The following is a 21,566-nucleotide window of genomic DNA, read 5'->3' as shown; positions in this document are numbered from 1 at the left end:
TGGGCAACATGGTGAAACCCTGTTTCTACTAAAAACAAAAACAAAAACAAAAATCAGCCGGGCACGGTGGTGCATGCCTGTGGTCCCAGCTACTTGGGAGGCTAAGGAGGGAGGATTGCTTGAGCCAGGGAGTTCACAGCTGCAGTGAGCTATGATCCTGCCACTGGGCCCGGTGGCTCACGCCTGTAATCCCAGCACACTGGGAGGCCGAGGCAGATGGATCACTTGAGCACAGAAGTTTGAGAGAAGCTTGGGCAACATGGTGAAACCCTGTTTCTACTAAAAACAAAAACAAAAACAAAAATCAGCCAGGCACGGTGGTGCATGCCTGTGGTCCCAGCTACTTGGGAGGCTAAGGAGGGAGGATTGCTTGAGCCAGGGAGTTCACAGCTGCAGTGAGCTATGATCCTGCCACTGGGCCTGGTGGCTCACGCCTGTAATCCCAGAATTTTGGGAGGCCAAGGTGGGCGGATCACCTGAGTTCAGGAGTTCGAGACCAGCCTGGCCAACCTGGTGAAACCCTGTCTCTATTAAAAATACAAAAAAAATTAGCCGGGTGTGGTGGCGCATGCCTGTAATCCCAGCTACTGGGGAGGCTGAGGCAGGAGAATCGCCTGAACCTGGGAGGCAGAGGTTGCCGTGAGCCTACGTTGTGCCACTGTACTTCAGCCTGGGCAACAGAGTGAGACTTCATCTCAAAAAAAAAAAAAATTATATATATATATATGTTTAAACTGAATAAAATGAAAATACAACATATCAAAAATTGAGAGAGATAGCTAAACAGTGCTTAGAGGGAAATTCATAGCACAAATGCTTACATTAGAAAAAAAGAAAGGTTCAAGTCAATAATCTAACCTTCTGCATTAAGAAACCAGAAAAGGAGGAGCAATATAAGCTCAAATCAAGCAGAAGAAAGGAAATACATGTAAGAGCAGAATTAAAATAATTCAAAAACCGGCCGGGCGTGGTGGCTCACGCCTGTAATCCCAGCACTTTGGGAGGCCGACGTGGGCGGATCACGAGGTCAGGAGATCGAGACCACCCTGGCTAACACGGTGAAACCCTGTCTCTACTAAAAATACAAAAAATTAGCTGGGCGTGGGGACGGGTGCCTGTAGTCCCAGCTACTCAGGAGGCTGAGGCAGGAGAATGGCGTGAACCTGGGAGGCAGTGCTTGCAGTGAGCCGAGATCCGGCCACTGCACTCCAGCCTGGGCGACAGAGAGAGACTCTGTCTCAAAAAAATAAAATTAAATTAAATTAAATTTAAAAATTCAAAAACCAAAAAGAAAAAATTATGAAACAAAAAGCAGGTTCTTTGAAATGATGAATAAAATGGATAGACCTCTAGCTAGCAACACTGATGAGAAGAGACACAGAGGACAAAATTACCAATATGAGGAATGGGAGGGTTAGCACTGCAGACCCTACAGACATTAAAAGGATAACCAGGAAGTACTATGAGTAATTGTATTCACATAAATTTAGCAACTTAGGTGAAATGGACCAATTCCTTGAAAGCCACAAACTACCAAAACTCATTAAATAGACAACTTGAACAATCCTATTAAGTATTAAAGAAACTGAATTTGTACTTTAAAACTTTTCTAAAAAGGAAAGTACTGGCTCAGATGGTTTTACCACCAAATTATACAAAATATTTAAAGAAGAAATTTAATACAAAATTTTCAAATCCCTTCCACAAAATAAAACAAGGACAGCTGGCTGGGCGCGGTGGCTCACGCCTGTAATTCCAGCACTTTGGGAGGCCGAGGCGGGCGGATTACAAGGTCAGGAGTTTGAGACCATCCTGGCCAACATGGTGAAACCCCGTCTCTACTGAAAATACAAAAAATTAGCCAGGCATGGTGGCAGGCACCTGTAATCCCAGCTACTCCGGAGACTGAGGCAGGAGAATCGCTTGAACCTGGGAGGTGGAGGTTGCAGTGAGCCAAGTCCGCACCATTGCATTCTAGCCTGGGTGACAGAGCGAGACTCCATCTCAAAAAAAAAAAAAAAAAAGAAGGACAACTTCCCAGACTCATTTTATAAGCCCAGCATTATCCCCATACAGAAACCAGGAATAAAAAAGAAAACTATGCAACTTTGTTGAACACAACTGCAAAAATCTTCAACAAACACATTTGATTCTTACGACCCATGGCAGCTAGTGGTATAAAGTTGCTGCAAACACTGAATTAAAGAATATGCTAAACTATTGCTCCTAAGGGAAATGCAAAGTTATGTTCCTGCAAGCTTCTGGTCACATTTTTGTTGAATGATCAATATATTAATAAAACCTTCTTTTATGTGTATTTTTGTTTAAGGGCACCTTATTTAATATGTATTGTATCACTAACATTGAACTCATGGCCAACAGCGCTAACTCTTGCACGAATGAAGCTTATCCAATGTGTGTTTTCTCTGTAAAGTGCATCTCAGCCGTCTTGCATTTCTGCACTACGCTGAGACGCCATTATAAACAGTGAAATCACCAAGAAAAAGCACAAAAATGCACACACACGACACCAAATATGCTACCAGTAAAGAGAGTACCGATTGAGACCCCAAGAGGGTTCTTGGATCTCACACAGAAAGGAATTCACCGCCCCCCCATTCCCCCACCCTATTCCCCGCCCCCCAACACCCCCAGCCCCACCCAGCCCCGCCCCTCCCCGCCCCCCCCCCGCCCCCAGCCCTGAGCCGCTTCAGAGGCCGGGACCCCGACGGCGGCGGCCCCGGGACCCACGGCGAGCGGGAAAGGCAGAGTGGCTGCAAATGGAAAACGACGGGCGCCGCGGGGCTGCAGACACTTCCGCCCCCGCCCCGGGCCTGGACCTTCGGGGTCACCTGACTCCGACCTGCCCGGGCCGGGCGGCACGGGGGGTAAAGTCCGGGCCGGGGTCAAGAGCGCGGCTGCAGGCCGTGGGGGGCGGGGTCCCGGAGTTCTGCCCCTCGCAGCTCCAGGCTCCTCCTCAGCTTCCCTCTCCTGCCTCCCAACCCCCCGGGGGCGGGGCGACCCTGGGCACCGAGACAGACCCGCGGGTGGGAGATGCGGGGAGACCCTGGGCGGGGGACCCGAGAGTGGAGTGGGCGGGGCGACCTTGGGCGCTGGCCTCAGCCTGCGGGCCCTGGAGCCAGGTGCACAGCGCATCGCCCGAGGCTGTCGCCGCCCTGCCCCTCCCACCCCAGCTGTCCTGGACCCAGGGGCAGGGAGAGGCTGGACGCCAGGTGCGCGGACACAGACGCGCCTAAGCACAGCTTCCTCCTTGCCGCTCCGGGGAGTGGGCAGCCAGCCCAGGTGAGGGTCCAAAGGGATGTCCTGGGGGGCTGTCCTGGTCTGGGGGGGGCTGTCCTGGTCTGGGGGGCTGTCCTGGTCTGGGGGGGGCTGTCCTGGTCTGGGGGGCTGTCCTGGCCTGGGGGGCTGTCCTGGTCTGGGGGGCTGTCCTGATCTGGGAGTCTGTTCTGTGTGAGGGGGTGTCCTGGTCTGGGGGGGGCTGTCCTGGCCTGGGGGGCTGTCCTGGCCTGGGGGGCTGTCCTGATCTGGGAGTCTGTTCTGTGTGAGGGGGTGTCCTGGTCTGGGGGGGGCTGTCCTGGTCTGGGGGGGCTGTCCTGGTCTGGGGGGGCTGTCCTGGTCTGGGGGGCTGTCCTGGTCTGGGGGACTGTTCTGTCTGAGGGGGTGTCCTGGTCTGGGGGGCTCTCCTGGTCTGGGGGCACTGTCCTGGTCTGGGGGGTGCTGTCCTGGTCTGGGGAGCTGTTCTGATCTGGGAGGCTGTTCTGGTCTTGGGGGTCTTTTGAGTGTAGGAGAGGTTGCCCCAACCTCTTTGCCTACCTGGAGGCTCAGGCCTGGGGGTCTCAGGTGGCTACATCTTCTGGGTGTGGAGTCCCTGTGTTCCTGGCCCCTGTCATCTGTTTGTCCCTATGAGGTGGCCTGTGGCCTGGGTGCTGGTTGGGGACACAGGCTGGGCCCTGTCTGGGCTGGACCGGCCTCCTGTCCTCTCTGAGCCTCTGTCATCTATCCTCCTTAAAATGGGCTTATATCCCCCGGACATACAGAATTGCGTGAGGACCCCACAGCGTGTCCCACTTTCCACGTGCCCAGGAGCCCCAGGTCAGGACCAGGGCAGCACCCGTGCCTGCCACTCAGTGTGGGTGCAACGTTTCCCGGGGGAACACGATAGGACACGGTCACATGGGGTTCAGGTGCCAGGACCTTGGCAGGCAGCTTCTGGCTTTGACCACTCCTTTGGCAGTGGTACCCGTGTGAAGTGGGGCTGTATGGGGCACAGGGTCGGCCTGGGGTAGTTTGAGAGCTGAGAGCCTTGCTGGGCGTTTGGGCAGAGGAGGAGGTGGACACCTCGGCCACAGGGCTAGAGAAGCCCAGGCCCCTCAGATGGCATCCCTGGGTCCACCTCCCATCCAGGGGCCATCTGACACCAGCTAAGAAGGTGCAGAGTCAGATTAGGGAAGCCTTGGGCTGGATTTCCAGAGAAACCGATGTTGTTAAGAAGCCTCACACTCGGCTTCCTAGGATGGCTGGCCTCACCCTGGGTTCACCCACAGCCCCTCGGCAACAGTCCCCTCGGGCTCCAGAGAGAAACCCCCACCCTGGGAGAGCCTGGGGTGGGGGCCGCAGAGAGGAGGCAGAGCCCTGGGCCCCCAGTGCAGGCTGGAGCTGTGGCTGCTCCTGGGGAGGGTGGCACGGGAGAGGCAGGACCGAGGGGTGGGGATACAGGGTGGCCCCATCACATGGTGGGGGCAGCTCCGCGAGTCCCATCCGAGGGGGTCTGAGGGGGCTACTTGGATCCTGCTGGGGCTGTGTCCCCAGACGAGGCCTCTGCTGCCCCCCGCCCCTCTCCCACAGGGCCCTCTGATGCCCATGGCACCCCTGGCAGGTGTGGCTCCTGGGGAGTGGTCCTTGGCCACAGGAGGCGTCTGAGCTCCAGGGATGCCTCTAAGGCCACGGGAGGCCGTCTGAGCCCCGGAGATGCCTCTAAGGCCACGGGAGGCGTCTGAGCCCCGGGGATGCCTCTAAGGCCACGGGAGGCCGTCTGAGCCCCGGAGATGCCTCTAAGGCAAGTGGCTGTCCAGGGGTGCGTCTCCAGGGAGACGGGGAGCGAAGCCTCTGCCTCTGGAGGGCGGGATGGGGACACCAAGTGCAGCCTGGGTGCCCACGCCGTCCCCCACAGGAACCAGTACCACCTGCACCATGGGGCTGTCCCGGAAGGAGCAGGTCTTCTTGGCCCTGCTGGGGGCCTCAGGGGTCTCAGGCCTCACGGCGCTCATTCTCCTCCTGGTGGAGTCCACCAGCGTGCTCCTGCCCACAGACATCAAGGTGCGTCCCCACCGGCAGGGGAGGCCGGGCCGGGTCCACAGGTGTTGCCTCCCACTCATCCCACTGTCTCCCCAGTTTGGGATCGTGTTTGATGCGGGCTCCTCCCACACGTCCCTCTTCCTGTATCAGTGGCCGGCGAACAAGGAGAATGGCACGGGTGTGGTCAGCCAGGCCCTGGCCTGCCAGGTGGAAGGTTAGTGGGCTGTTCTGCAGCCCGGTGCTGGGACCTGCCTGTTGCTGCCTGGCTGGGATTCCCAGCTGCACGGAAAGGGTTTGGAGAGGTTCGGTGACTTGGCTGAGCTCACACGCCAGGCATGGGTGCTGGGCCGGAGCCTGCGTTCACGCGGTGGCACTCTGGGGACCTCCCTGCCTGATCCTGGTGAGCAGTCAGATTCTCATGGCCTGGCCTGGGTCTGCCCAGCATCTGCTGCCTCCAGCCCTGACCCTCTCTGGCCCCTGGTGCTCCCCACCCTGGCACCATGTGGTGCTGGCAGCCGAGGCTGGTAGTTACAGGGGTGCCTGCACTCCAGGATCCTGAGAGGGGAAAACAAGAGGCCCCGAATTTGCTTCCTGGGGGCTCTGGTAACAAATTACCACAAATTGGGGGCTTAAAACAGTAGCAGCTTATTTCTCAGCATTCTAGAAGTCTGAAAACAAGGTGTGGACAGGGCCGCACCCCCTCCAGAGGCTCTGGGTTAGGGTCCTTCCTGCTTCCTTCAGCCTGAGCGCTCCACGCAGCCCTTGGCTGGTGGCTGCACCAGGGGGCAGGAGGTGGTCACGTCTTTGGGGGCTGCCTTTCAGCCCAGCCAGCCTGCGGGGTCTGGAGCTCTGTCCCTGGCTGCTATTCCAGGGCCTGGAATCTCCTCCTACACTTCTAATCCTGCACAGGCTGGTGAGAGCCTGCAGGGCTGCTTGGAGGAGGCGCTGGTGCTGATCCCAGAGGCCCAGCATCGGAAAACACCCACGTTCTTGGGGGCCACGGCTGGCATGAGGTTGCTCAGGTGAGGCAGGCATGGCCTTGGCACCCACGGGGAGTGGCTGCAGAAGCCATGGTCTCAGCCAGTGTGGCAGGCAGGGTGGGGCCGGGCCCAGGCTTCCAGCCAGCTCCAGCCCCTGGTCCTCTGTGCCCAGCCGGAAGAACAGCTCTCAGGCCAGGGACATCTTTGCAGCAGTCACCCAGGTCCTGGGCCGGTCTCCCGTGGACTTTTGGGGTGCCGAGCTCCTGGCCGGGCAGGCCGAAGGTGCCTTCGGTTGGATCACTGTCAACTACGGCTTGGGAACGCTGGTCAAGGTGCCACAGGCAGCCTGAGGGCGGGGGCTGGTTTGCGAGGGGCTGGTGTCTGGGGCTGGCTGACCGGGGCGGGGTCCGGGTGGCTGCTCCCAGCTGAGTGGCCCCTTCTGTGCCCAGTACTCCTTCACTGGAGAATGGATCCAGCCTCCGGAGGAGATGCTGGTGGGTGCCCTGGACATGGGAGGGGCCTCCACCCAGATCACGTTCGTGCCTGGGGGCCCCATCTTGGACAAGAGCACCCAGGCCGATTTTCGCCTCTACGGCTCCGACTACAGTGTCTACACTCACAGCTACCTGTGCTTTGGACGGGACCAGATGCTGAGCAGGCTCCTCGTGGGGCTGGTGCAGGTCAGCTGGCCCTGGGGAGGGTGCATGGGGCTGTGGGAACAGGGCTATGGGCACAGGGCTGGCGTGGGTCATCCGGCCCCGGGGAGGGTGCACAGGGCTGCAGGTGTGGGGCTGGTGCTCAGGCCTCCCTGCCCTCTGCAGAGCCGCCCGGCTGCCCTGCTCCGTCACCCGTGCTACCTCAGCGGCTACCAGACCACACTGGCCCTGGCCTCGCTGTATGAGTCACCCTGTGTCCACACCACGCCCCCGCTGAGCCTCCCCCAGAACCTCACAGTTGAAGGGACAGGCAACCCTGGGGCCTGCGTCTCAGCCATCCGGGAACTTTTCAACTTCTCCAGCTGCCAGGGCCAGGAGGACTGCGCCTTTGACGGGGTCTACCAGCCCCCGCTGCGGGGCCAGTTCTATGTGAGCACCCACACTGCCCCCACCAGGGGTCCGGGCTTCCTTGTGTGGCCTCAGGTGCCTGTCTGACTCCAGCAGGCCCAGAAGGGGCCCAGGCTGGCTCTTAGGGGCTCTGGGAGCCCGGGTGGGGTGGGGATCTGGCCCAGCGTGGCCACAGCGAAGGCACAGCCACCTCCCCTCTCACTCAGGCCTTCTCCAACTTCTACTACACCTTCCACTTCCTGAACCTCACCTCCGGGCAGCCCCTGAGCACGGTCAACGCCACCATCTGGGAGTTTTGCCAGAGGCCCTGGAAACTGGTGGGTGGGCCCTGGGCTCCCTGGCTGCATCAAGGGTCCCTGAGGGTGCAGGGCTGCCCCCGGGCAGGATGCTGGAGCCTCATTCTGGGCAGCACGGCCAGCAGGGCCGGGGGAGGCAAGGGCAGAGGACAGCTCCAGGCCATGCCACTCCAGGTAGGAGGCTGTGGCCACAGCTGCAGCTGGGCCCAGCCTCTGGCCCGCCAAGAAGGGGCCGCAACCCGCACCACGTAACTGGTCGGTGGGGCCAGGGAGGGGCTCTCTACCACTGCCCGGCACCCTCTTGTTGTCTGCGTGCTCAGGTTGGCCAGGACAGATGGGGCGGTCCCCGCATGACTGGGGATCAGGGGCCCTCACCTCGCCTCTTGGCCTCCTGGGCCCCAGGTGGAGGCCAGCTACCCTGGGCAGGACCGCTGGCTGCGGGACTACTGTGCCTCAGGCCTGTACATCCTCACCCTCCTGCACGAGGGCTACGGGTTCAGCGAGGAGACCTGGCCCAGCCTCGAGTTCCGAAAGCAGGTGACTGCCTCCCCTGGGCGTGAGCGGGGCGTGGGCGCGGGCAGGTTGTGGTCCTGGGGTAGCTGCTCCGCAGCCCTGAGCAGCCGTGTGTCCCACAGGCGGGCGGTGTGGACATTGGCTGGACACTGGGCTACATGCTGAACCTGACCGGGATGATCCCGGCCGACGCGCCGGCTCAGTGGCGGGCAGAGAGCTACGGCGTCTGGGTGGCCAAAGTGGTGTTCATGGTGCTGGCCCTGGTGGCGGTGGTGGGGGCTGCCTCGGTCCAGCTCTTCTGGTTGCAGGACTAGTGGGAAGGCGGAGGTGGGCCCCCACAGAGCCCACAGGCAGCTGCGTCCCGGATGTCGGAGCCTTCCTGAGCCCTGAGCGCCGTGGGGCCTTGCTCTGTGGCTCTGCCCACGGTCAGGTGACAGCCACCTCCAGGGCACCGTCAGGGTGGTGCTGGCCACAGAGGCTGCATGGCCTCCCCTCCTGGCGTCCCTCCCCCCGCCTCCTTCTGCAACTGGGCTTCCAGGGCCGTAGGTGCCTTTCTGCACACAGGCCGCCAGGACTCGTGGTGTCTCCAGGCTGTGTGACTGCAGGGCCACATGCTGCCTGCAAACAGGGCAAGACCACGGAGGCACAGGGGTCCTGCTCCTGACGGGGCCTCAGGAGGGGCGGAGAGGGGCGGAGGGGAGGGAGCTGCCCCACCTGGACCCCCGCTCTCCCTGCTGTTGTCTGAGCAGATGGATGGAGTCCAGGCCCGGGGGCTTCTGCTGGGCCAGCCCGGCCTCCCACACCCGCTTGGAGGGTGAGACTGCAGTGGGGGTTGTTTTTATTAAAAGCATCATGGACACAGCATCGTTAGGGCTGATCTCCCTGCTGGGATCGGGGCAGGCGGCCGGGCGCTCCTGACATCCGAGGGCCGGCGGGGACCACGAAGCACTTGGGGAAGATGCCGATGCGGCCGTCACAGTGGCCCTCCAGCCATGCCTGGTCCACTGCAAGGGGACACTGGGCTCTGCAGGGTGTTACCCAGGCGTGGCCTCTGGGTGCCACGTCTGCTCACGGCACAGGCCGAGCCCTAAGCCCCCCACACCCCGGGCACCGCGGTGCTGCCTGGGAAGGGCCATGCCCACCCTACCTTCACACAGGACGTCCACCGTGTCCCCCTGTCGGAAGCCCAGGTCCTCTGGCCCCTGGGCGGAGTAGCTGTGCTGGGCCACCACCTGGTAGAGGACTGGCCGACCCCCGGCTCCCTGAGGCAGGAGAGTGGGCTGCAGGTCGGGCCGGGCACTGGGAGGAGGGGCCTCCACCGCCCCTCAGGGTGCCCCTGCCCCTGCCTCGCCCTCGGCTCACCCTGCACTGCAGCTGCAGCCCCCTGGGGCAGGCAGCTGCGTCCTGCCAGGCCCTCTGCAGCGACTCCTCCTCGGGGATGGGGACCCAGTGCCCGTCCTCACCTGTGGCTTGGTAACTGCAAAGAGATTCCTCAGAGGAGGCCTCCTGGGTGGGGCCTGCAGGGAGGGCGGTGACCTCTGCCACCCCCTCTTCCAGCAGCTGCCTCAGTCGGGGCGGTGCCCAGCTCCACCGCAGCCACCAGGGGCTTTCTGGCCCACCTGAGTTGCCCAAGCTGGGCCTGGTGAGGGAGGGCTTGGCCCAGCAGTGCCCGTAGGCTGGACAGGTCGGCTCCTCTTCGTGCCCTCAGGGCCACCGTGAAGGCGCACTGCACGGTGACAGTCACCAGGGGCTCGGAGCCCCCTGCACCTGCTCCCTGGGTCCAGGCAGGAGGGGGAGGGGTGGTCGCTGAGGCCCAGGGCCTGGTCAGGGCCGTCTTCAGCCCGAGGGGTGTGGACAGAGACTGGGCAGGTGAGGGGGGCTTGCAAGCCTTGATTCTGAGGGATGGGGCTTGGCCTCGGCCTCCCTCAGGTGACTGACAGGTGAAGGGTCTGGAGCCTCTTACCCCAGCACCCGCGGGGTCCTCACAGGGGCCGGGGCCAGGCCCCCCCATTGCCGGCAGCCCTGTAGGACAGAGCAAGACTGACACAGCCACTCCCACCAAAGTGGGCCCTGGGGGTGGAGGGCAGCCGGCACCCATGCACCAGCAGCTTCCTCCTTCACCCGGGGACCCCACCGCTGAGGACCCCCATACCTGGGGAGAGAGGAGCCTGTTTGCCAACTTGCTCCACCTGGGGCCTCTGCAAGAGAAGCACAGGCTGGGTGGACTGGGGCGGTCAGGTGCTGGAGGCCGGTACTGTCCTCGCAGAGCCCACACCAAGGGTGTGGCCTGTGTGCCCGGCTAGCACCCAGCAGGTGGCCTGTGGGTGTTGAATTCAGGTCACTGGCCACAAGTCGGCTGCCTTAGGATGGGGCTGGGTCCCTGCAGACCTAGAGGCTGCCTGTCACCAGGAGGGAGCACCCCGTCCCCCCAGGCCCACCGAGGTGGCAGCTCCAGGTGGGTGGGCTCCCCAGTGACCCCAGGAAGCTGAGGACCCAGTCCCTGGCCCCCAGCCTCTGTGTGGGCTCGACGTTAACCGTGTGCCCTGAGTTGGGCACTGAGCAGGAGACGAGTTCACCGGCTGCAAGTCACAAAGTCACAGCCCAGCGCTGGCTAGACCCTGAGGGTCAGGCGTTGCTGCTGTTTTTTGAGACGGAGTCTCGCTCTGTCGCCCAGGCTGGAGTGCAGTGGCGCGATCTCGGCTCACTACAAGCTCCGCCTCCCGGGTTCACGCCATTCTCCTGCCTCAGCCTCCTGAGTAGCTGGGACTACAGGCGCCCGCCGCCACGCCCAGCTAATTTTTTTGTATTTTTTAGTAGAGACGGGGTTTCACCGTGTTAGCCAGGATGGTCTCGATCTCCTGACCTTGTGATCCGCCTGCCTAGGCCTCCCAAAGTGCTGGGATTACAGGCGTGAGCCACTTTGCCTGGCTTTTTTTTTTTTTTTTGAGACAGGGTCTTGCTGTCTTGCCCAGGCCAGAGTGGAGTGGCACTATCATGGCTCACTGCAGCCTCCACCTCCCAGGCTCAAGCAATCCTCCCACCTCAGCCTCCCACGGTGCTGGGATTACAGACCACTGTGCCCGGCCTCGATTGTAACTTATTATTAGAGTTATCAGATGGTTGAAGTTGCCTTAGGTTAGGAAGGACGAGGGCTTAAAGGCCCATCGTGGGAACTGGGCAAATAGTTCCAAACCCTGAGGGAATTAGTGAAGCACAGCTTGGAGGACACCCTTGCCCCCGGGATGCCACGGTTAAACTGGAAGTGGGCATCCATAAAGAGAGAGTGCCGGGGCTGCTTCCTGATCGCATCCTCAGATGCGCTCAGCGTGAAATGCAGGTGCCTTCTCTGGGCCTCCCGGATCCTGCAGCAGAGCCTCCGCCCACGGCTGCCACCCTGGGAGCAGCTGGGGTTCCTGCCTTCCTCCGCCTCTCCCCAGGTGCCGGGGTGTCCGGGAGGACTCGGGGGATGGAGTCGCTGCTGGGCCCCCATGGGGGGCGGGAGCCTTGGGGCCCCTCCAGAGCTGTCCTGCCTCCCGCCTGTCCCCAGCTGGGTCACTCCTGGTCACTCGCACCCCAGTGGGAGGGGAGGGGCCATGGCCAAGCTGAGGTGGTCCTGGGGGCTGAGGGCCTGCAGGGCTACCTGGATGTCTCCACTGGACACCACCTCTCTCCTGTCCTGATGGCCAATGCCCACTCGCCTTGGGCACAGCCAGGCACCCTCCCATCTGGCTGGGCTGGGCCAGGACCACGGGTGAGCCCGGCCCCTTCTACCCCCCAAGTGAGCTGCTCCCTCCACCCTCATGTGGGTCCCATTGTGGTCCCCAGTCCACGGAGGCAGAAGCACCGACCCCCAGCAGGGGAAGAGGCCCAGGCCCACGCACCTGCTCCTGGTAGGCGGTCGACGTGCAGCGGTCAGCACCGACCTCTGTCTCTGCATCAAGGGGGCCCTGGTGGGTGCCAGCTCTTGGGGAGTCCATGATTAGAGACCTAGGGAGAGGAGGGAGGCTCTCAGGCCCTGCCCATCTGAGTGCCCTCCTGTGCCCGGCCCGCGTGGCCCCATGTGGAGGGCCTCTGCCCAGCAGGAAAGGGACGCACTCGCAGGGCCCAGCCAGCCCCTCCTACCTGGCATCATGGTTCGCTCCTGGTCCCTGTGGACACAAAGCAACAACCTCGCTCTGGTTAAGGGTCGGGGGCCGCCCTCCCTCCTCCGGAACCTTGAAGAGTGGTTTCCCCAGGTCTTACACAGGGATGGGACGGCCACCCCACACCTCCCATCAGAGGAACTTTGCAGCCCCAGGAGGGCTTAGAGCTTGTGCAGCATTTTCTTTCCCAGAAAGCTGGGTGAGGCCAGGCAGGGGTCTGAGGGGCCGCAAACCCACCTGTGGCTGCTGAGGGTGGACGCCCCAGCCCTGGTTGTCGGGGATGGCAGAGGCCACCACCTGGCGGGGACAGTGGGGACACTGGGTCAGGGATCAGCGGCCCAGCAGGGTCTGCTCCCTGCAGCCCGCCCCACCGCGCCCCGCAGCTCTAAGTCCCCGGGGGCTGGGTGACAGCTGCCCATGCCCGGCCCGCGTCTGCCAGACCACCATGGAGGGAAATGTCTGATGGAGAAAACCATCTGCTGCAATGTTAACTTATTTTTAGCACAACTTTAAAAACATTTTGGTTTCTTATAAACAGCACTCTACTGTGATATGCGGACTCTAAGTTAATGCATTAACACAGCTCAGAGCCCGGCTTCGCCCACCCCAGGCCTCCCCTGCTGGGCAGCTGCACTGGGCCACACAGGAGTCGGCCGGGGCACAGCGCAGGTGACCGAGGGGGCGTGGCCAGCCAATGGGGCGTGGCCAGTCAGGGGCGTGGCCAGCCAAGGGTGACCCAGTCTTTGCCCACCAGGAGTTCTTCTTCTCCACCATGTTTCGCCCCCTGCCTTTGGGGGTGAGCAGCTCCCCATTCCTGTGACTTTGGGGTGCTGCCTGGCTCTGACCCAAGTGTGGGCGTGACATGGCCCAGACCGTCAGACTGCAGCCCCCGCCCCCGTGAGACCTTTCTATCTGTGGCAGGGACACAGGGAGACCCCTTGGGACCTCGCTATCTGTGGCAGGGACACAGGGACCCCCCCGGGACCTCGCTATCTGTGGCAGGGACACAGGCACCCCCCCAGGACCCCGCTACCTGTGGCAGGGACACAGGGACCCCCCCGGGACCTCGCTGTCTGTGGCAGGGACACAGGGACCCCCCCGGGACCTCGCTAGCTGTGGCAGGGACACAGGCACCCCCCAGGACCTCGCTATCTGTGGTAGGGACACAGGGAGACCCCTTGGGACCTCGCTATCTGTGGCAGGGACACAGGCACCCCCCCAGGACCCCGCTACCTGTGGCAGGGACACAGGGACCCCCCCGGGACCTCGCTATCTGTGGCAGGGACACAGGCACCCCCCCGGGACCTCGCTCTCTGTGACAGGGACACAGGCACCCCCCCGGGACCCCGCTACCTGTGGCAGGGACACAGGGAGACCCCTTGGGACCTCGCTATCTGTGGCAGGGACACAGGCACCCCCCCGGGACCTCGCTCTCTGTGGCAGGGACACAGGCACCCCCCCGGGACCCCGCTACCTGTGGCAGGGACACAGGGAGACCCCTTGGGACCTCGCTATCTGTGGCAGGGACACAGGCACCCCCCCGGGACCTCGCTCTCTGTGGCAGGGACACAGGCACCCCCCCGGGACCCCGCTACCTGTGGCAGGGACACAGGGAGACCCCTTGGGACCTTGCTATCTGTGGCAGGGACACAGGCACCCCCCCGGGACCTCGCTCTCTGTGGCAGGGACACAGGCACCCCCCCGGGACCCCGCTACCTGTGGCAGGGACACAGGGAGACCCCTTGGGACCTCGCTATCTGTGGCAGGGACACAGGCACCCCCCCGGGACCTCGCTATCTGTGGCAGGGACACAGGCACCCCCCCGGGACCTCGCTCTCTGTGGCAGGGACACAGGCACCCCCCCGGATCGCTATCTGTTGCAGGGACACAGGCACCCCCCCGGGGCCTCGCTATCTCTGGCAGGGACACAGGCACCCCCCCGGATCGCTATCTGTTGCAGGGACACAGGCACCCCCCCGGGACCTCGCTCTCTGTGGCAGGGACACAGGGAGACACAAACGCATGAAAGGACGCAGAGAGACGCAGGGACTCTGGAGGCTGTAAGGCTGTGGCTGTGGCCATGGCCCAGTCTGGGGGCGGGGTGGCACCTACAGGGTCCTTGTTGGGAGAGCTGGAGCCCCCTCCTATGCAGCCAGCTCTAGTGGGCTCTGCCTTCAAGCTCACAGCCCCATTTGGGGCGTCACCCCCCTGCCGTGGGTGCCAGTTTGAGGATGGCTGTGGGCCCACTCTCTACCCTCCTGGCCCTTACGGTGGCCTGGACTGCACACCCCCCCATCCCTGGGAACACAGTTCGAGGGCTCAGCACCAGCCGCCATGCCCCAGGACACCGTCCCCACCTTTACCTTGGCCTTGCCCAGGAAATCCACGGGCTCCAGGTGCTTCAGGTGCCACCGGTGGGGCCGGAAGACCTCGCCCCTGGGGACCTGCCGTGGCAGTAGTGAGCCCCGTCTCTGGAGGGGGTGGGTATCCAGCAGATGCAGACGGGGTGACCAACCAGGCCTGCAGTCGCAGAGCCCCTGCGCCTTGGAGCAGAAGGGGCCGCTTGGGCCCCCCACCCCCTTCCCGCAGGCCACAGGAAGCCCCCGCCTGGCACCCGAAACTGGGCACTAAGGCCATCTCCCTCCGGAAGCTTCTTCATCTCATGAAATTGGTCTTGAGGGGCTTTGGTAGGCACCAGCCCAAAACCATGACCGGGCTGGCACTCCTCACCTGCACTTGGTCCAGGGCTGAGTCCAGGCCATTCAGGGACCCCTCCGGCCACTTGGACATGGCCTCCCTTAGGCTGCTGGCCGCCTCTGTCCAGAGCCCCAGCTGGCACTGTGCCGACGCCACATTGTGTAGCACCTGGGAGTGGGGCCAAGGTGATGGCAGGGGCCTGATCCCCCACCCAGGCCCTCCCCCGGTTCCCCCACCCAGCTCCTCCCTCGGTCCGCCCACCCGGCCCCTCCCCCATCCCCCCACCCAGCCCCTCCCCGAGTCCCCCCACCCGGCCCCCCCATCCCCCCACCTGGCTTCTCCCCCGTCTCCCCACCCAGCTCCTCTCCCAGTCCCCCCACCCGGCCCCTCCCCTGCACCGTTCTGTGTCCTGGGCTGGCGGGCCCCTCCCCTGCACCGTTCTGTGTCCTGGGCTGGCGGGCCCCTCCCCTGCACCGTTCTGTGTCCTGGGCTGGCGGGGCCCCCACCTGGCTTTAACCCTGGCTCCAAACCCACACCAGTGGGCTTTCCCTTCCATCTTTTCGTCCTAAGAGAATGCTATTCCCAGAAGGCTTCAGGGCGATGCATTTCCGGGGTCTGGTGGGGGGGCCCTCTCAGCACCCCTCCCTCGGTGCCAACACGTTCCAGGCAGCCAGGAAAGGGCTGGGGGCACAGTGGAGGGTGGGCGCGACCCCCTGCCTGCTCCCTGCCCACCCAGCAGCCTTTCGCCTCTGCCCTCCCCCTGGGTGGAGCCACCCCTGGTGGCCTGAAATGGCACAAAATGGTCCCTCCACCTCCACTGCCACCAGAACCTCCTGCGGGTCAAGGAGTGGCCAGGGGATTCCATGGCACCAAGAGCTTTGGCCAGAGGCGCTCCCCAGTCCACAGGGCCCTCCTGTGACAGTGCCGCCGCCCGTGGACGCCCCACAGCCAGCAGCACAGTGAGCCCTGCCCGGCCTCACCTCCCAGGCTTGCAGCTTGAACCGCAGGCCCAGCTGCGTGTAGTCGATGGCAGCGTGGCCCCTCAGCTGCTCCAGGGCCAGCCAGAAGTCAGACAGAGCCTCCTGGAACCTGTGGGCAGCCGGGGTCCCCTCAGCAGCACAGGGCGGAGACGGGGCTGGGGTTAGGCAGCTTTCACACCAGTCCCGCTCCAGCCGCCCCCAGCACCTGGTTCCAAGGAGACCTGAGGGAGGGCAGTGCGGTGCCTAGGTCTGCACACTCAGGTCTGGTGGGCCACAGGTCCATGCACATGTGTGCTGAGTGGGTGTGGGGGTCACTGTGTGCTGGGGCTCCACCATTTTCCCAGCTCAGACTCAGCTTCCTGGGCCCCTGCCCGCCCCCAAGCCTCTCTTCTGAACCGTGCAGAGAGCCCTGGTTATTTCCCTCCTGCTTCTCAGGCCCCCCACCCCATGGGGGCTCCCCTCCAAACTCTCAGGCTCCTTCCAAGCCTTGCTGGGAGCTCCCCAGCGCCTGCCGGAGAGGCCTCTCCTCCAGGCGGGCTTCCCGCGCCGATCTGAAGGAGAGGCTGCCCCAGAGGGGTCTGGATCGTAATCCAGAAAGGGACAGTCCCACAGCCATAATCCCGAATGCTGGGACTCTTCAGTAAAGGAAGAGATGGCTTTTTCGTTCATCTGCCTTTCTGAAAGGTAAAATATCTCCAGATCCGGGCTCTCTGGGCGACTGCGTATGTGGTGGTCCCTGAAGCCTTTGATGGATCTTGTTAGAAGGTGGGTTGTTCATCTTGGTGTTTTGATGACCAGTTATAAAGCCAGGTGCACACAGTCACCAGCCAGAGTCTACGCACCTACGTCTTCCCCCTTCTGACCTAGCTCCTCATGAGCACTGTTCATCTGCTCGTAGTTCTCACACCCGTGAGCCTGTCGCTGGCGTGCATGAATTTGTGCTTGAAAAAATATGTATGTTATTTTTGTCTATTTTATCGGCCAATGAAGGGTTCCGTCGTGTTTTTATGTTTCTCAAACAAATCCCTTTAAAATATGTAAATAGGCTGGGCGAGGTGGCTCATTCCTGTAATCCCAGCACTTTGGGAGGCTGAGGCGGGTGGATCACCTGAGGTCAGGAGTTCGAGACCAGCCTGGCCAACATGGTGATGCCCAGTCTCTACTAAAAATACAAAAATTAGCCAGGCGTGGTGGCACATGCCTGTAATCCCAGCTAGCTGGGAGGCTAAGGCAGGAGAATCGCTTGAACCCAGGAGGCGGAGGTTGCAGTGAGCCGAGATCGCACAATTGCACTCCAGCCTGGGTGACAGAGCAAGGCTCCTTCTCAAAACAATTTTTAAAAAGTAAATAAATATCTTTTACAGAATTTTATTTTTTCTAGAATTATATTTTTTGGGATTTTAGATTTGAGGGGTTTTGATATTTCAGGATTGCGAGGCTCTCGGGACTGTGATCCACTTCCCCACAGAGCCTGCCCTCCTGGGATGGGGCCTGTGAGCGTCTAGCAGAGAGGCTGAGGCACGGCCTGGTCTGCAGTCCTGATGGTCTCCTTTCCCTCGTTCCTCCTTTAGGAAGGGACATGGTGCAGAGAGCCCAGGTAAGCAGTGAGGACCCCACCACCTGTGTCCAAGGGTGGCGCTCACCAGAGGCGAGGGCCACAGTCTCGGCCCAGGTTTCCCTGGAGCCAGGAACCATGGAGGAGGGGGTGGGCAAGAGGAGGGAGTGGATGGAGAGGGAGGAGGAGGAGGTGCAGGAGTGGACTCTGCAGGGACACAAAGGGCAGTCAGAGAAGGAACAAGGCACCCCTGTACTCACCTTGCCAGCTGGAAGTTGGCCACTCCTCGCTGGAAGAAGCCAACCGCCATGCAGCTGTCCTTGGTCACGGCTTGGTCAAATGCCTGGGGACAAAAATGCCCACGGGATGCCAAGGTCTGTAACCTGGTCACGCAGCATCACAGATACAGCGTGATGGGTGACAGGGCCACGGAATTCTGTCGGCCCCTGGGGACCCCCCACAGCCCCTCCTGCTCCTGTCCAGGAACCTTCGGAGCCCCTGCCTGGGCAGGGCTGTCGCCACTCAGGCTGCCACAGCCCACCCAACCCCAACTCGTCCAAGGCACAGAGCCTACTGAGGTGCTGCTAAAACCGATGTGTTTCCCATGAGCACAAGGACAGAGGCCAGAAAAAAGTGTTCCAGTATGTTAATAATAGTTACCTCTGGGGAGTGGGGTTATGCAAGATTTTTGTCTTTTAAAAATCCTTTGTTTTTTGTTTTCTGTTTTTTTTGAGACGGGGTCTCGCTCTGTCACCCAGGCTGGAGTGCAGTGGCTCGATCTTGGCTCACTGCTGCCTCCGCCTCTGGGTTCAAGAGATTCTCAAACTCCTGACCTCAGGCAACCTTGGCTGTCACATACTGGAGACGAGATAACACAGCCCAGATCCCAGAGTCACCAGCTAAAGAACTGCTTTACAGGCCGGGCATGTTAGCTCACGCCTGTAATGCTAGCATGTTGGGAAGCTGAGGTGGGCGGATCACCTGAGGTCAGGAATTTGAGACCAGCCTGGCCAACATGGTGAAACCCCATCTCTACTAAAAATACAAAAATTAGCTGGGCATGGCAGCAGGCGCCTGTAGTCCCAGCTACTCGGGAGGTTGAGGCAGGAGAATCGCTTGAACCCGGGAGGTAGAGGTTGCAGTGAGCCAAGATTGCACCACTGCACTCCAGCCTGCAAGACAGAGCGAGATTCCGTCTCAAAAAATAAATAAAATAAAAATCCTTTTTTGATAGTTCATGCAAAATGACACCCTAGAAATGTATTAGAATCAGAAAGAACAACACACGTCTTCATGGGTTTATCTGTGTGTAAAGCACAGCTCTTCCTTAAACCAGACTCAGCAACGACACAGAAGGTTCTGAACAGGGACCGTGGCCATCAGTTAAATGTGTGTGACAGGAAGGGTGCTACGGTCTCTTTCACAAATCTGGCTGAGTGGGGGCTTGTCATTGAACCGAGTTCACACAGGTGTGAAGTGTGGCGGCTGAGCACAGGCACGCAGCCCTGATGTGGGGTGGCGGCTCAGGGCCAGCAGAACCCACCTGTCTGCCCCAAACGTCACGCAAGGCTCCTAACAAGAGACAGCAGTTCCAGCGACACCCTCTGCACCCTGGGCTGCCCCTCACATGATCGGCTTTATGAATCATAGCTGTTCCATCTGCTTTCCTAAGTTCCCATACTCCTAATATGCATATGCTGTGGGTTAGTCGTATGACTGTCACTGCGTCCCCTCTCTGTAGTGAAACCAGGCACAAGAGCACAAGTGACTGCGTCCCCTCTCTGTGGTGAAACCAGGCACAAGAGCACAAGTGACTGGGTTAGCCCCAGACATAGGATCTGTTGCAGAACCACCTGGTGTCTAAAGATTACATTCCCTTTCTCGGATAACATTTTAAAATGAAATCATTGTGGGCCGGACAAGGTGGCTCACGTGTGTAATCCCACCACTATGGGAGGCAGAGGAGGGTGGATCACCTAAGGTCAGGAGTTCAAGACCAGCCTGACCAACATGGTGATACCCGTTTCTACTAAAAATACTAAATTAGTCAGGCGTGGTAGCGGGCGCCTGTACTCCCAGCTACTAGGGAGGCTGAGGCAGGAGAATTGCTTGAACCCGGGAGGCAGAGGTTGCAGTGAGCCAAGATTGGGCCACTGCACTCCAGTCAGCCTGGGTGACAGAACGAGACTCCATCTTTGAAACAAACAAAAAAATGAAATCATTATGGAGGTGATTGTAAATTTCTACGCAGCTTTAAGACACAAGAGAGGGGGGTCTCGTGCGCTTTGCCCAGTCTCCTCCAAGGGGGATATTTTGCGAGTCAGGGGCGTGGAGACCCTCCCACAGCGCGCAGTTCCCTCTCCTTTTCATCGCTGCTGTCACCGAGCCTTCAGTAACCGTGGGCACCTGCCTGCTTCTGCGGGGTGCTTGGGACTGAGCGGGGGTGGGCAGCGCTGGCGTTTGGGATGCGCAGGAACAGGCGGCCCCGGAACGCGAGCGGGCACGGGAAGGGCACCGGGCTCCGTGCAGGGCCTCGGCCGCTGCACCCTGGCACCCTGGACTCCTGGCTGTTTCGGGGAGTGGGCTGGGGGAGGGCTGAGGGCTCAGAGGAGGAGACTGACCCGGTCTCCCGGCCATGACCACAGGCGCAACGCTTTCCCCTTAGGGCAGGGCGGCCCCTCGGGCCTGACCCAGCCCAGCAGCTTCCCGCTTCCCGGTGTGAGTCACCCTCGGGCCCGGGCCTCTCCCGGTGACCGCCGCGCCCCCCAGCGCGGCCTCGCTTAGCTCAGGTGCGGCCCCCACTGCTCGGCTCCCACCTGCCGGGGCGTTCGCTGGGTCGGGGGCGGCAGGGCGACCCCGTGACGGTCGGGGAGGGGCGCTGGGCCCTCCCCAGGGGCTCGAGGCGGAGGCGGAGGCGTCGCCCGCACAGGCCTCCCCACGCCCCGCTCACCCGCAGCGCGGCTTCGGCGTCCCCGGCCAGCAGGTGCACGCAGCCCGCGTTGAAGCACAACCTGGCGGGCGGCGCCGGGACGCCCGAGAAGAGGTGCAAGGCGCGGGCCCAGTCCCCGCGATCCACAGCCTGCGCGCCCAGGTGCCAGGCGCGCACCAGGTCCCCCAGAGAGGCCATGGCGGCCTGTGGCGGCGCTCGAGGAGGGGCCAGGATCCCGCGGAGGTGCCGGGGCCGGGGCCGGGGCCGGGTCCAGGCGGCGGCGCGGGGCTGCGGGGTCTCCGAGGCGGGCAGAGGTGCGGGCGCCGAGCGCCAGGTGCAACCCCGCTGCCCCGCGGCGCCCCCTGGCGGCAGGCGCCCGCCCCTCCCCGGTAAGGCCACGCCCCCGCCAGAAACGGCCACGCCCACTCCAGACCCTCAGGCCTCGCCCACCTCCCGTTCGGCCCCCGCCCCGGCCGGACTTCCGCCGGGAGCTTTGTGCGCCCGGCTTCCTCGCCCCGCCCGCGCTGGCCTTGGTGCGACGGTTAAAGCCCTCCGGGCCAGCCGCTGCGGTCGGGCCAAGGTTCCGCGCCGGGCGTGGACGGTGTGGGGCTGTCCCGGCCCCGCAGGTGAGCGACCCCGGGCCGCGCGGGCCAGGTGGGCGGTCTGGGCGCCGGGGGCAGAGAGGGGCCGGGCCGGGTGCGCGTCCTGAGGTGAGGGCCGTAGCTGGGAGTGAGCGGGGGCGGGCCGCCGGCTTTCCCGGGGTGGGGAAACTGAGGCCCCGATGGGGCGGGGAAGGTGCTTTCTCCCGCAGGGCCCCGCTCCGGAGGCCGCCGAGCAGCCGGACGCCGCGGGGAGCTGGGGCGACCCCGGCGACCCCGCCGCCCTGTCCCGCAGGGCCTGCCCTCCTCCGCGCCTTACGAGCACGGACATCACAGGGCCCGGAGGCCCTTCGCTCCCTCGCCGAGGAGGAGGCGCTCCCGGTGGGACGCGCGCGCGCCTGCCCTGCCCTCCCCGGGAGAAGGGACGGGCGCCTCCCTGCAGGGGCCCTGGCTTCCTGTCCACCGGCGCTGAGTCCTGTATTAGTTGTCAACCTA

The 21,566-nt window shown here is 62.3% G+C and overlaps 3 protein-coding genes across 32 annotated transcripts in view; 2 read left to right on the top strand and 1 right to left on the bottom strand.

Annotated features, from left to right (window-relative positions):
- Positions 1-2,733: 2,733 nt before the first annotated feature.
- ENTPD8 (ectonucleoside triphosphate diphosphohydrolase 8) lies at positions 2,734-8,483 on the top strand. 4 transcript variants are annotated; one of them, XM_031006671.3, is made up of 10 exons: positions 2,734-3,303; positions 5,192-5,337; positions 5,413-5,530; positions 6,188-6,338; positions 6,469-6,628; positions 6,746-6,976; positions 7,118-7,381; positions 7,567-7,677; positions 8,059-8,193; positions 8,292-8,483. In XM_031006671.3, the coding sequence occupies exons 2-10, from the start codon at positions 5,212-5,214 to the stop codon at positions 8,481-8,483; spliced, it is 1,488 nt and encodes a 495-aa protein (XP_030862531.1). In that variant the 5' UTR covers positions 2,734-3,303; positions 5,192-5,211. The 4 variants fall into 4 exon arrangements, with proteins under 4 accessions (XP_030862531.1, XP_055206265.1, XP_055206264.1 ...); XM_055350290.2 differs by having other exon boundaries at positions 5,192-5,530; XM_031006670.3 differs by lacking the exon at positions 2,734-3,303 and having other exon boundaries at positions 4,778-5,337.
- NOXA1 (NADPH oxidase activator 1) lies at positions 8,483-20,964 on the bottom strand. 13 transcript variants are annotated; one of them, XM_055350278.2, is made up of 14 exons: positions 20,494-20,964; positions 17,804-17,886; positions 15,989-16,097; positions 15,042-15,176; positions 14,675-14,854; positions 12,549-12,608; positions 12,292-12,383; positions 12,051-12,156; positions 10,322-10,367; positions 10,133-10,191; positions 9,789-9,943; positions 9,532-9,646; positions 9,317-9,431; positions 8,483-9,193 (listed from the first exon to the last, which is right to left on the bottom strand). In XM_055350278.2, exons 1-14 carry the CDS (start codon positions 20,668-20,670, stop codon positions 8,841-8,843), a joined length of 1,785 nt encoding a protein of 594 aa, XP_055206253.2. In that variant the 5' UTR covers positions 20,671-20,964; the 3' UTR covers positions 8,483-8,840. The 13 variants fall into 13 exon arrangements, with proteins under 13 accessions (XP_055206253.2, XP_055206258.2, XP_055206259.2 ...); XM_031006666.3 differs by having other exon boundaries at positions 8,493-9,193; positions 12,292-12,317; positions 14,675-14,782; XM_055350282.2 differs by having other exon boundaries at positions 8,991-9,173.
- EXD3 (exonuclease 3'-5' domain containing 3) overlaps positions 20,941-21,566 on the top strand; it is a 118,815-nt gene continuing 118,189 nt past the window's right edge. For 11 of the 15 annotated variants that reach the window (XM_063696924.1, XM_063696923.1, XM_063696919.1 and 8 more), the window contains exon 1: positions 20,961-21,098. The gene's annotated coding sequence lies outside the window, so the exon portion shown is untranslated. Of the gene's footprint in view, positions 21,099-21,566 lie in introns of all 15 variants that reach the window. The other 4 variants (XM_055350269.2, XM_055350268.2, XM_063696912.1 and 1 more) reach the window with 3 other exon arrangements.

The sequence above is a fragment of the Gorilla gorilla genome, chromosome 13 (genome assembly GCF_029281585.2).
Source record: "Gorilla gorilla gorilla isolate KB3781 chromosome 13, NHGRI_mGorGor1-v2.1_pri, whole genome shotgun sequence".
Lineage (NCBI taxonomy): Eukaryota > Metazoa > Chordata > Mammalia > Primates > Hominidae > Gorilla > Gorilla gorilla.
The sequence above is the reverse complement of the archived record's forward strand: the minus strand, read 5'-3'. Positions and strand labels throughout refer to the sequence as shown.

Excerpts from the sequence above, each read along its gene's own strand:
- ENTPD8 (XM_055350289.2), top strand. The coding sequence starts at position 5,146 with ATGGGGACACCAAGTGCAGCCTGGGTGCCCACGCCGTCCCCCACAGGA. Across the intron at positions 7,678-8,058 it reads GCCAGAGGCCCTGGAAACTG|GTGGAGGCCAGCTACCCTGG; the intron begins GTGGGTGGGCCC and ends CCTGGGCCCCAG. Across the intron at positions 8,194-8,291 it reads GCCTCGAGTTCCGAAAGCAG|GCGGGCGGTGTGGACATTGG; the intron begins GTGACTGCCTCC and ends TGTGTCCCACAG.
- NOXA1 (XM_055350273.2), bottom strand. The coding sequence starts at position 20,670 with ATGGCCTCTCTGGGGGACCTGGTGCGCGCCTGGCACCTGGGCGCGCAG. Across the intron at positions 12,609-14,674 it reads ATTTCCTGGGCAAGGCCAAG|GTGGTGGCCTCTGCCATCCC; the intron begins GTAAAGGTGGGG and ends TGTCCCCGCCAG. Across the intron at positions 12,157-12,291 it reads GGAGCGAACCATGATGCCAG|GTCTCTAATCATGGACTCCC; the intron begins GTAGGAGGGGCT and ends TCCTCTCCCTAG.